Source organism: Etheostoma cragini, chromosome 22 (assembly GCF_013103735.1).
Source record: "Etheostoma cragini isolate CJK2018 chromosome 22, CSU_Ecrag_1.0, whole genome shotgun sequence".
NCBI lineage: Eukaryota > Metazoa > Chordata > Actinopteri > Perciformes > Percidae > Etheostoma > Etheostoma cragini.
The window spans coordinates 5,461,890-5,475,413 of NC_048428.1; the positions used below are offsets into that span (position 1 = coordinate 5,461,890).

A 13,524-nucleotide genomic window follows, 5' to 3' on the forward strand; every position below is an offset into this window, starting at 1 on the left:
CACACAGACAGATAGACAGACAGACAGACACACAGACACAGAGACAGGCACAGACACACAGACATATAGACAGACAGACAGACACACAAACGTACAAAGAGACAGGCATAGACACACATAAAGATAGAAAGACAGACAGAGACAGACACAAAAACAGACACAGAGACAGACACAGACACACAGACACACAGATAGACACACAGCTAGACAGAAAGACAGACAGACAGACACAAACACACAAACAGACACAGAGACAGACAGACACACAGACAGTAATACCTGTTGAGTTGTTTCTGCAGCAGGTCCAGGCGTGTGTCCAGCTGGTTGCGTTGTTGTCGGTTCAGGCTGTGCAGCGGCGTGTTGAGGGACGGGGGGGAGGTGAGGCTGCAGCTGGGAACCTCCTGGTACTGACCACCACTCCGACTCTCCCCCCAGAAACTGAAGATGTGGGACACCCCAGAGAATGCACCTGTGGGAGACAAAGACAGGTGGAGAAGAGGAGAGTGAGTGAGTGAGTGAATGAGTGTGTGTGTGTGTGTGTGTGTGTGTGTGCGCGCACGTGCGTGCGTGCGTGCGTGCGTGCGTGCATGTATGCATGTGTGAAACACAGGCATTACTGGACAATTCACAAGGATATTGGGACACTATTCTTAGTGCGTTTCGTTTCATTTGTACTCAGAAGTTGTAAGAGATCAAAGTTAGAATCCCGCCCTCAGAACTCGGATTTCCTTGTTGGGGATTCAAAGCACCTCTCAGTAACCCAAATCCAACATGGTTGCTCGGTGCATCAACTGTAGTGAAAGCTGTAGTACTATCCAGTTTTTTAACACATCTGTCTTATTTGTGCATCATTAAACTAACCGCACACACAGTACTGACATATTGCTACGCTGTTTGTATGCACACAAAACAGCCTAATGCGTATTCATCAACAATGGCTAACATGCATAGAGCCAATCCCACAGTGAAATCCCACTTGTTTTATTGGAATGGGGTCAGCTCGGATGTGACGTCATTCCCAGCTCCGAGTTCCATAAATGGAACGCAGTATTCTGTTGTGTACTATACCTGACAGAGCGTTGCAGGTATTCCCAATCTTGGGGTCTCCTTCCCCCTCAGTGTTCCTGTTGTAGTTCCTGGGCATGGCCTGAGCCTGCGGATTCTCCAGCATTGCTGGTGGAGGGGCGAGTCTAGTCACAATTGATTCCTCCCCCTGTAAAAGGTGTAGATCCAAGACATTAACACTAGTTTTTATTAGGGGTGAAAATTATTTTATTTTTTTAACCAGTGATCACCTACTTATTTTGTTGTTTATACGGTAATGCTGACAGGGACTACATCATATCTGTTTCCAGCAAAAGTAGAAAATGCAGAAAATACATGCCTGACATGTGGTGTGCATTCTTCTTAGAAAACAGTCTGTTTTTAGACAAGTCTCATAATATTTTGTCTCTAAAAGTGTATTATTCAACTTTTGTTTTTGTTAATGAAGGAAATAAAAATCACAATACTTAATACTGTTGAATTGCAATACTTCTAGATTTGCAACAAATGAAAATTGCAATTCAAAGTGAATTGCCCACGTGTCTTGGAAGAGTTGAATCGGGACAACAGCATATCGCCCCAGCCCTAGTTTTTATTGTATCATGGTGTGCAACAATGGCAGCCCCATTTATTAGAATAGAATTAGTCCTGATGAAGACTGTAGCTTTACCTCATCACCACTGGAGTGTGAAGACACTGAGCTGCGGTGTGCTTCCCATTGCCGCTGAGGTGCCTCCTCCTGTTTTTGGTTGTTGGTTGCTTCCCTGTGTCTTCGTCGCAGGGACTTATGGGACTTTTTAATTTCACCAGCATCTGCATCATCTGGACACAGGTGTGTGAGGAAAAAAGAGTGGATTGGTCAGTCCAGCTGGGTCAGGACCAACCTTTCAAAGATGACCACTAGGGGAGGACTCTGACAAATGTCATAATCAAAGTAGAAAGGTGCACTCAGAGAACAGGGGTGTCTGTTTTGACACTTAGCGGCAATGTTCTGCACTTTAAAATATACAACCCGCACACTTACAGCCTCTCTGTCACACACAGATAGACACACACACACACAGATATTAACAGACGTTAAGAGGATATGAAGACTTTGTCTCAGCATGCATGGTCCGACACCATCAGAGAAAATAGGAATGATGCGAGTATCAGAAGTGATATGCACACACACACAGACACACACACACACACACACACACACACACACACACAGACTAACTTGTGGGGACCCGTCATTGACATGATGCATTCCCTAGCCTAACTAACCTAACCTTAACCCTTACCCTAACACTAATCCTAAAACCAAGTCTTACCTATCGAACAGCCCTTTAAAGTTGCAGCATTTTGGCCCCAAAAAGCTGTCGGGACCCCACAAGTATACTGTAGTCCCTGTTTTTGGACCCCACGAATATAGTTAAACAAGAACACACACACACTCACGCACAACCAAAAGCATGATCGTATTTTTTTAGCTGACAGTAAAACAAATGGCCGACGTGGGTGATGGGCCTTTAAGAAAGGGTTACCTGTTTCTGTGCGTCTTCGGAATGATAACTTGCGTCTGCGTAACTTGTTGAACCCCCCACAGTTAGAGTCATCACTGCTCGGAGAGCCTGGGATCATGTTGGTCTGAAATGAGGACCAGCATTAAAAAGCCTTTATGAAAAGATAACATTGTGGGGATGGGGCACCTGGGTGGCTCAGTTGCTAGAGCGGGCGCCCATATATAGAGAATCATTCCTCCACGCAGTGGGCCCAGTTTCAATGCTGACCTACGGCCCTTTGCTGCATGTCTCTCTCCCCTTTCATGTCGTTTCATGCTGTCCTGTCAATGAAGTCCTAAAAATGCCCAAAATAATCTTTAAAAAAAAAACTTGTGGGGATGATATTTGTAAAAAAAGCTAAACTTTATTCAGTTAAAGGTTTCTAAGTGATGTCATGCGTTTTTTAGGCTACAACATACAGTATGTTGTCACGTCTCCTCACTAGGACTTGTGAAGGGAAACGGAGATAAAATGAAATATAAAACAGAAGGTGTGCGCCTCTATTGTTGTCACACGGTAACGTTGATGCAGGCGAAGGTGCTGTAACGTAGCTACAGTAATAAAGGTTCACTAAATTCATCACGCAGCAGCATTCTACATCCGTGTAGGCGGAGAGAGAGTTTTCTATCTGCGCCAATTTGTTACGAAAATCCAAAACCGCCTGAGCGCAGTCGATGAATGCTCCTTGCTTTTTAATAGCACACTTCCATAAGAAAATGAAAGGGCAGGGTGAGAATGCATTGTGAACTAACAGAAGTATGTAGTAACAAGTCGAATGCAATGCTGATATTGCGGAAGAGAGTTATGTGCACAGTTGTACATTTTTTTTTCAATTAGCTGAACTTGTATGTGTTTAAAGGAGAAATATTCTTGCCCTAATAAAGAAATATTTTGTTAACTTCCAGTGATTATTCCCATTTGCTGCCGCTTACAAATCTCAACCGCCACAGAATAGATTTCATTTAATGGAATGGTTTAGGACTCATTTCATGGTTTACTTTGGCACATTTCATTAGATTGTATAATGGAGTTTTGTAAAATATTGGTTTTACATTGGTTGCCTAGAATGGCAGAAGACAAGTGACGGGTATTCCACCTGGCATTTAATAATCAGCACTGCAGCAGATGTCACAGGCGAAGATCTGTAAAGAACTATGTTGATGGTGGAGATAAACTGTGTTCTTTTGCCCAAATAATGATAAAAATAATATAACAATGTCACTTTGTGATTTGGGAATGCATATTTGAATGATATCGATACATTACTTGGGCTAAAAAAATAAATGAAAACAGCTATTTCCCGGGATTCCCGGAAAATAGGTCATCTTTTCCAAAAATCAGGTTTCCGAAAATAACTGTAAAACTAAAATTAATAGGTTCTGTTGAACGTCAAAAAAGTGACACACATTGAAAAAAGGGTTGAAAAAAGGGACAAAAACGTAAGAAAAGTTAAAAACATCGATAAAAAGTGTCAACAAAAGTGTTAATTTTCAATTTTGACAGGAAGACAACACAAGGGTTAAAGGAAAATCTTTGCTTGGACATCCTGACATGGCAAGTACAACAACTACTAACATGGCCAAGACCAAAAAGCTGTCCAAAGACACTACGGACAAAATTGTACACCTCCACAAGGCTGGAAAGGGCTACGGGGAAATTGCCAAGCAGCTTGGTGAAAAAAGGTCCACTGTTGGAGCAATCAATAGAAAATGGAAGAAGCTAAACAAGACTGTCAATCTCCCTCAGACTGGGGCTCCATGCAAGATCTCACCTCGTGGGGTCTCAATGATCCTAATAAAGGTGAGAAAGAGCTAGCACCACCGTTTCCGAGGTTACTGTTGGTAATACACTAAGACGTCTTGGTTTGAAATCATGCATGGCACGGAAGGTTCCCCTGCTTAAACCAGTACATGTCAAGGCCCGTCTTAAGTTTGCCAGTGACCATTTGGATGATCCAAAGGAATCATGGGAGAAAGTCATGTGGTCAGATGAGATCAAAATAGAACTTTTTGGTCATAATTCCAATAACCATGTTTGGAGGAAGAAGAATGATGAGTACCATCCCAAGATCACCATCCCTACTGTGAAGCATGGGGGTGGTAGCATCATGCTTTGGGGGTGTTTTTCTGCACATGGGACAGGGCGACCGCACTGTATTAAGGAGAGGATGACCGGGGCCATGTATTGCGAGATTTTGGGGAACAACCTCCTTCCCTCAGTTAGAGCATTGAAGATGGGTCAAGGCTGGGTCTTCCAACATGACAATGACCCGAAGCACACAGCCAGGATAACCAAGGAGTGGCTCTGTAAGAATCATATCAAGGTTCTGGCGTGGCCTAGCCAGTCTCCAGACCTAAATCCAATAGAGAATCTTTGGAGGGAGCTCAAACGTGTTTCTCAGCGACAGCCCAGAAACCTGATTGATCTGAAACCTGAAATCCCTTCTCCAGTGTGTGCAAACCTGGTGAGAAACTACAGGAAACATTTGACCTCTGAAACTGCAAACAAAGGCTACTGTACCAAATATTAACATTGATTTTCTCAGGTGTTCAAATACTTATTTGCAACTGTATCATACAAATAAATAGTTAAAAAATCATACATTGTGATTTCTGTATTTTTTTTTAAAGATTATGTCTCTCCCAGTTGACATGCACCTATGATGACAATTACAGACCCTTCCATGATTTCTAAGTGGGAGAACTTGCAAAATAGCAGGGTGTTCAAATACTTATTTTCCTCACTAAATATGTATATATATATATATATATATATATATATATATATATGTGGCTGATATTAACCATATTGCTTCAAAGTATTCAGGGTGTCTTCACATTACTTGTACTGATGAGGTTGTAAACTCACATCTCGGAGGTTGAAGGTGATTTCCAGGTTGTTCCAGAAGTGGTCTGCAAACTCAGGATACATGTCCAGAACCTCCAGAACATCTTCTCTGAAGATCTTATGGAGGTCGCAGTAGGTTAGAGCCCTCACATCAGCGTTGGATTTACCTGGTCGGGAATACAGGTTGATAGGCTCACCGAAGATATCGTTCTTCCCTGAGAAAATGGGAAAAGCAAGAAGTCAAAGTAGCCTTATTGTCAATATTTTGAGCAGTCAGACAACAATACAACAGCATTTGGGTGGCAGTTGTCTGGGGCATGAAAACAACAAGACAAGACAGATAAAGAAAGACAATTGAAGTTACTATGTATATATAACTTCTTACTGTTTCTGAAACTCTGCAATTTTTCATATATTTATATTCATAAATGCCTCGCACTGGGACTGCACCTCGCGCTGGGACTGCACGGCGTATGAGGCGCGTCCCCCCAGGTGGCGGATGGGGGGTTACACCGTATGGTGTCGTGGACCAATGCAGTCTAAGGGAAGGACACCCTGACAGAAAACCACTGGCCCTCCAAGCTTGGGGGTTGGGCAGAAGGCTAACAACCTACTCCCGGAAAACAAGCCTGTTACAGAAACAACAGACATCATATTGCAAGAGAGGCCTCCCAAAAACAACTTGGCGGCGAATGGTGGAACTGGAACCTAGCACGACATGCAGCTACACACCGAACCCAGCGGAGGAGTGATGTCTGATACTGGGACAGGACCATAACAGGAAAGAAGGAAATTAAAAGAAGAACAACTGAAAGCTAAAAGGGAAAGCTATAGGTCAACTGTTAGGCTTTCAACAGATGGGGATAAGAGATTGTTAATGATTCAAAAACATCCCAGAATTGGCCCTTAGGTGTGTAATATGGCTTTAGTGGTCCCCTAATACCATATCTGAAGTCTCTTTTATATAGACCTTGGTGGTCCCCTAATACTGTATCTGAAGTCTCTTTCCCAAAATTCAACCTTGGTGCAGAATTACAGCCACTAGAGCCAGTCCCACAATGAGCTTTCCTTAGTATGTGCCATTTCAGAGTCTGTAGCTTTTGAGGAGTGGGGGGGCAAGGTGGAGGCTGGCGGTTTGGCCTCAACCAACTGCCACTTTACTTGTTTGAAAGCCATGATGACTCTCTTTCATGGGTGGGCCAAATTCTCTGGGCGAGCAGAGCAGAGAAAGGTGAGGTAACCTTATGAGGTCATAAGGGGCTAGATTCCAGATTGTGCTGAGCTTTCATTTTCTCAAATGCAGAGCAGGATACCCAGGGCTCGATTTACACCTATCACCATTTCTAGCCACTGTGGGTCCATAGGCAGGCTGGGGGAACGCATAATAATGTTAAAAACACCTCAAAAAGTGAAATGATCATGCCATGGGACCTTTAAAGACATAAAGGACCCTATAATAAAGATCTAAGTTCACGGCATGAAGGGAATGGCCAGGTGCGTTTAGGGCGTGTCCAAATCCATTTTTGCTAGTTTGATGGCGGAAAAAGGGCTCCGTGCCAGAGTTTTTTTCTTCCAACAACGCCTTCCAGGCGGCTAACCCTAACCTTAACCCTAAACATTACCATTTTTGTACTGCTTAGAAGGAGACTTTGGGGACAAAAAATACCAAACACGGGGCAGCAGGAGTACTGCATGATGACAAGGCAATGTAAACAATAAAAACAATTCAATGTTATGTTGTGTTATTGCACGATTGAAAATAGTTTCAGTCCTAAAGTGTGTGTACAAGTATTATTGTTACATAACAAAAATAAACTGAAAAATCAGCCACGCATACAATACATTTCAAGGGGATATTTAACATATCCTAACATTTAGAGCACATTTGGCTCCGCCATCAATTATTAAAGGCAATGCAAGCTACGTGGGATACTGTATTGGCTGAAATAATTATTTTTTGAGCCAGAAATATGACAGTGGCATGGGACCAGTGTACTTCAAGTGTTTTAGGCAAAACACATTTTTAACATCATATACTGTACATGTCTCAAAATGTAGATTTTTTGGCAAAATTACCTAAAATGTTAAAAGTATTTTTCTACAACTTTCTTAAAGTAAATTTTTCTCCAACTACCAGATTTCTTACACACCTTTTAAAATATTATGTTCCATATCTTTTAGGGCAAGACATGCAAAAGTTACATAATGATATAGAGCAAATAGTTAACTTCTTTGTTTTCACCACTGGTGAACGCATTTCTGCTTAATTTACAGTACATAAACACATATACAAGTACACACACATTGTGTACTTGTGTTACTTTACATAACAGCACTATGCTATCATCCAACTTTTTCTTGTTAAAGGAGCTGGATCCAATCTCCGTTCCCTTTTCTGCCTGAGGATCAGACTGCCTGACAATGATCAGACTTTCTGACAATGATCAGACTGCCTGACAAGGATCAGACTACCTGACAATGATCAGACTGCGTGACAATGATCAGACTGTCTGACAACAATCAGACTGTCTGAAAATGATCAGACTGTCTGACAACGATCAGACTGTCTGACAACAATCAGACTGTCTGACAACAATCAGACTGTCTGAAAATGATCAGACTGCCTGACAACGATCAGACTGTCTGACAATGATCAGACACTGACAATGATCAGACTGTCTGACAACGATCAGACTGTCTGACAACGATCAGACTGTCTGACAATGATCAGACTGCCTGACAACAATCAGACTGCGTAACAACAATCAGACTGCCTGACAATGATCAGACTGCCTGACAACGATCAGACTGCCAGACTGCCTGACAACGATCAGACTGCCTGACAACGATCAGACTGCCTGACAATGATCAGACTGCCTGACAACAATCAGACTGCCTGACAATGATCAGACTGCCTGACAATGATCAGACTGCCTGACAATGATCAGACTGCCTGACAATGATCAGACTGCCTGACAATGATCAGACTGCCTGACAAGGACCAGACTGCCTGACAACGATCAGACTGCCTGACAACGATCAGACTGCCTGACAATGATCAGACTGCCTGACAATGATCAGACTGCCTGACAATGATCAGACTGCCTGACAATGATCAGACTGCCTGACAAGGACCAGACTGCCTGACAACAATCAGACTGCCTGACAATGATCAGACTGCCTGACAACAATCAGACTGCCTGACAACAATCAGACTGCCTGACAACAATCAGACTGCCTGACAATGATCAGACTGCCTGACAACGATCAGACAATGATTGCTACGGAAAAGAAAGTTTCTCTCTTCAAGGATATAGAAGCGCTTCAGAGTGTGTCGACACACCTGATGCTGATTTTTTCAAAGAACTACTCACAAAGAAGGCAGGATACGACTTTCTGGCCACATTTTGTCAAAACATTTGCAGATGCACTGTCCCCACTGCTACTTAACATGTAACACTGCAAAGTGGCACACTCCCTCTTACGTTACATCAGGCTACTGTCTCTTTATATTGAAAAAGGATAAAGACCATCTGTCCTGTAATAATTATCGCCCTATCTCTCTGCTTTGTGCAGATGTCAAAATTCTGTCTTCACCCCTCACCTGGCACCCTGGATCTGGGTGCCAGGCTGTCCTAAGACGTCCGCCGGTGGTCACTTTTGCCTCTGTTTCTTGTTGGTTGAATTAATTGCATTAAAATGAATGTTCTGCCCAAGTTCTTTTATCTTTTTATAGCAAACTTATTTTCTTCCCTAAACCCTTCTTACACTCTCTCGATAGCTTAATCTTACAATTTATTTGGAACAAAAGCCCCCCTAGAATCAAAAAAGAAATTCTAGAAAAGCGTAAACAGTTGGTCGGCCTTGCACTACCAACTTTTCCTCTGTTCACTGCATCAGTTATTGACAAGGCTTTGTGGATCCGTCAATAAAACAGCTTCATCATCAGTGAAATTATTGCTCCATTTGACCAACTAACTCAGGTTTTCAACTTACAGCCCCACTCATTTCTTTAGATACCTGCAAGTCAGAGATTTTCTTCTCAATTATTTTCCTGGCTTCCCTGACCTCCCTTCCCCTACTCTCACTGATACCATACTTGGTGTTAACCAAAGTCTCAAAGGGCCATTTCAATACTGTCTCAAAAGATAGACAACAACCTTTGATCCTATACGCAATGCCTGGTCTGCAGTACTTGGTGAGGCTATAAGTCCTGATGCCTGGGAATACTCCCTGAGTCGAGCCCACTCATGGTCCGTCTGTGTTTGACATGGAGTGTTACAGTGCAAAGTGATTCACAGAGTTTAAAAAGAGTCTCAAAGTAAGCTTGCCCGTATCTACCCTGACTTCGATCCAAACTGTGACACATGTCACCAAGGTCCAGCCAATCTCAGTCACATGTTCTTGTGTTGCCTCAGCCTAGCTTCTTTCTGGTTAAGCGTTTTTGACTCCCTCTCATCCATCACATCTGCCAACATTCACCCCTCACCATTACTCGTCCTGTTTGGTGTCCTAACCCTTGGCCTAGCAAGACGTGTCATTCTCTTATGGTGGAAAAGCTCTTGCCCCCCCAAAAGGATGTGCTTCTTTTCATGAGATTGGAGAGAATAAAATATTCCCTTTGAATTCTCAGAACTGAAATTCCATAATATCGGGCAACCCTCCCTAGATCACGTTAGGTCTCTTCATATAGACATTGGCCCTGATGTCTAGACAACTTGTTATAGTCCCCCCCCCCCATAAGCAGAAGCTTGTAGCACAGTAGCTGTTTTGTGTTGTCATTTGCTTTTTTATTCTCTCCTTACCTCCTGATTTGATGTCAATTTTGTGTTAGTTTGTCTTTCGAGCAAATGAGCATGTATGTCTTATATGTACTATAAGTATGTATATGTGAAGGCATGGCCTACATTAGGCTACCACTATTGCGATTACCTGTATCAAAACCCATTTTACCCTATTTCAATGATATCTCTCTGTAAAGGAGGGTGGGGGGGGCAAGTGGGGGTAAACCGTCTCTTTGTTAAGTAACTTGTTGCACAGAATGACTCTGTGTAATATATAAATTGTTAATGTGCTGTATTTATATAGCGCTTTTCTAGTCTTAACGACTACTCAAAGCGCTTTCATCATTCAGGAAACATTCATACACTGTGGCCAAGGCTGCCGTACAAGGTGCCACCTGCTCATCAGATAAACACTCATACACATTCACACTCTGATGCGCAGCATCGGGGGCAACATGGGGTTCAGTGTCTTGCCCAAGGACAATTCAACATGGGACTGCAGGGCAAGGGATCAAACCACCAACCTTCCGACTAGCAGGTAACCGCTCTACCACTGAGCCACAGCCGCCCATATAGCCACCTGTATCTGTTTTAAAATCCCACAAATAAATCATACAACAAAAACATCTGAGATTCTTTTTAGGATGGATTTCTGTCAACTTCCGCTTTCTTTGTGTTGGCATTCTAAACTTTCTTAGGACTATGGTTGACTCCTTAGATCTCTGCAGGGTAAATCCAGACAGCTAGGTAGACTATCTGTCAAATCAGAGTTTTCTCTTGCAATACTAAAACTTCTTTTGAATTTTCCACCAAAACAAGGCTAAGTTACATTCAAGTCATTGTGTCCGGGACTAAGTGCCGCCCCATGATGATTGTGATTGGTTTAAAGAAATGCCAATCAAAACACAGCAAGTTTTCTTCCATCCTGGAATGCTGTGTGGACTAGCCAGATCCCCCCCCCCCCCCCCCCCCCCAACCCACACAGCGCTGTGGAGGGAAGTCTGGCAATGCGAGACTAGCCACAACCAGATCAAGTCTTCTGTTGTGTTGTCCTAAACCCACAACTGTTAGTAGTAACACTCTATGCTCACCAGCAGATGGCGGTACCAGCTAATGCATATGTTCTAGTTGTTGAGAGGCAGCATGGCCTGAGCATGTACAGAGTCATCAACTAGAAACTAGAAAGGCATGCTAGAAGAGATATTCAAGTTAAAATCAAATCAAAAAGAATATGTAACTGGGCAAGAAAGAGATCTGCTACATACTTATACAAAGTCTGGATTGACACAGGAGGCTAAGGACTAGTGGAGAACTTATGTCCTGCCAATAAGTCAGTGCATTCCAGTCTGAACTTCTCTGACTTGCTAGATCTCAGGGAAGCAGCCATGCACTTACATGCAATGGATTAGACCTACAAGCTGAAAGGGAAATCTAAACATTGGACTAAATTTTTATACTTTATATATTTTATACTATATTAAGTCATGTCCTGTAAGAGTTTTCATATGTTCTCCCTCAGATTCAGTTTCAAGTAAGCTAAAAGTTAATAATTAACAGGGGCTACAGTAGGTGGATAATGTAATCAATAAAACATATGTTTAACTGTGTATATGTAAATATATATTTTTTGTACCCAAGATGGCGACCACCACATCTCCTCTTAGTATCTCTATGGAGCCCCTGGATATGAAGTAGACGGCAGTGAGGACGTCCCCGGCATGGACCAGCGTGTCACCCGGGGGTGCGTGGGTGGTCTTGAACTTCATGGCCAACGCCCTGAGGCAGCCCTTGGTGGAGCCCTTAAAAGCCTTACAGTTCTGCAGCAAAGTCCGGTTCAGATGGAGGCAGATGTCCGCCTGTAGACACTCCGGGAAACCCTTCAGCACCTGGGGAGAGGGAGCAAGGGAGCAACGGAGCAGAGGGAGGAAGGAGACATAGACATGGAAGGAAGAAGGGATAGAGAAGCAGGAGAGGACAGAAGTAGAAGACAGAAAGAAGAATATGAAGAACAAAAGAAGATAGGAGGTGAGTGAAAAGCAATAGATATAAGTGGAGCGAAAGAGGAGAAAAAAAGAAAAAAACAAGAGGTGAAAGGAGAGGGAGAAGAGAAGGGAAAGAGACAGAAAGAGAAGAGGTGGGACAAAGGAAGCAGATGGATTGATAGTGAAAGGTTACATCCCATGCTATTAGCAGCAACTGTCAAGAAAGTAAAGTTAATGTCAAATAAGTATCACAGAGTATGGATGCTTTAAAAGAACTAATACAAATAGTGTCTTGGATCAATTTTCATAGTCTTAATCCCTACTGGTCAACAACAAATTAACTTTGCAAAGCTACATCCCCTACACATATATCAGGACCTATTGGTTGTTGTAACCATCAGAGAAGACATGGTTTTAATTTCATCTTTTATAATGTTGAAGACAGGCATCAGCAGCCTGGACATTCTATTTAAAAGGGCCCATGCAGTGATGTTTGGAGCTGCTACGTTATTACTTCAGAGGGCCTACCAGAACAGAGTCAGCAGGCCCTTAGAGTGTAATTAATATGAAGAATTGGTGCAATTTAATGAGTTCCCAGCAAGCTCTGGCAGGCTCAAGCAGACTATAGGCTTGTAACGTTCTGGCTGACTGCACAAAACAGAACTGTACCTTAAACACCAACACTGTTCCTGTCCCTCCATTTCTCTGTTTTTTATGTTTCAAACTTGAACTTTCTTCATTTCAGACTTCAGTGGGCTCCGTTCATCTTTCCAAGCCCCAGTCATTTATTCCTTCTAAGTACTAAGTTCTAAGTTCCTGGACCACACACGTTTTGCAGATCTCATTGCTTTGCCCCCCCCCACACACACACACACGCAATCAGCAGATGCTGAACTGCAAGCCTATGCTGCAATTGTTTAAATTATTGATATCTCATGATGTATTATCGTGCTCTTTGCTGTAGCTTTGCAAACCTTCTTTCTAGTGTGAAAAAATGTGCCTGTGTGTGTGTGTTTGTGTGTGTGTGTGTGTGTGTGTGTGTGTGTGTGTGTGTGTGTGTGTGTGTGTGTGGAGGGTGGGGGCGGGTTGGAGGAAGGCCTAGGGGCGAACAACCTAGCACATAAAAAATTATGGTGACACTGGTTCTAGTATTTTCCATAAGAAAGACAGGTCATAATAATGAGGAAAGACAGTGAGTGTTTCATTCATTCATCAAAGAGCACAGTCTTCAACTGCCTTGTTTGTCATTGTTCTTCAATTCTACCCTATTTAGGAGAAAAATAACTGACATATTAAAACAAAAATGACATTATTTTCTTG

The 13,524-nt window shown here is 42.7% G+C and overlaps 1 protein-coding gene across 1 annotated transcript in view; it reads right to left on the reverse strand.

Annotated features, from left to right (window-relative positions):
- kcnh2b (potassium voltage-gated channel, subfamily H (eag-related), member 2b) overlaps nucleotides 1-13,524 on the reverse strand; it is a 299,990-nt gene that overhangs the window by 7,013 nt on the left and 279,453 nt on the right. The window contains exons 12-17 of the mRNA XM_034862772.1: nucleotides 11,856-12,108; nucleotides 5,460-5,653; nucleotides 2,574-2,676; nucleotides 1,715-1,866; nucleotides 1,069-1,213; nucleotides 280-469 (exon numbers count right to left, since the gene is read on the reverse strand). Coding sequence (XP_034718663.1) covers nucleotides 280-469; nucleotides 1,069-1,213; nucleotides 1,715-1,866; nucleotides 2,574-2,676; nucleotides 5,460-5,653; nucleotides 11,856-12,108 — 1,037 coding nt within the window. The remainder of the gene's footprint in view (nucleotides 1-279; nucleotides 470-1,068; nucleotides 1,214-1,714; nucleotides 1,867-2,573; nucleotides 2,677-5,459; nucleotides 5,654-11,855; nucleotides 12,109-13,524) is intronic.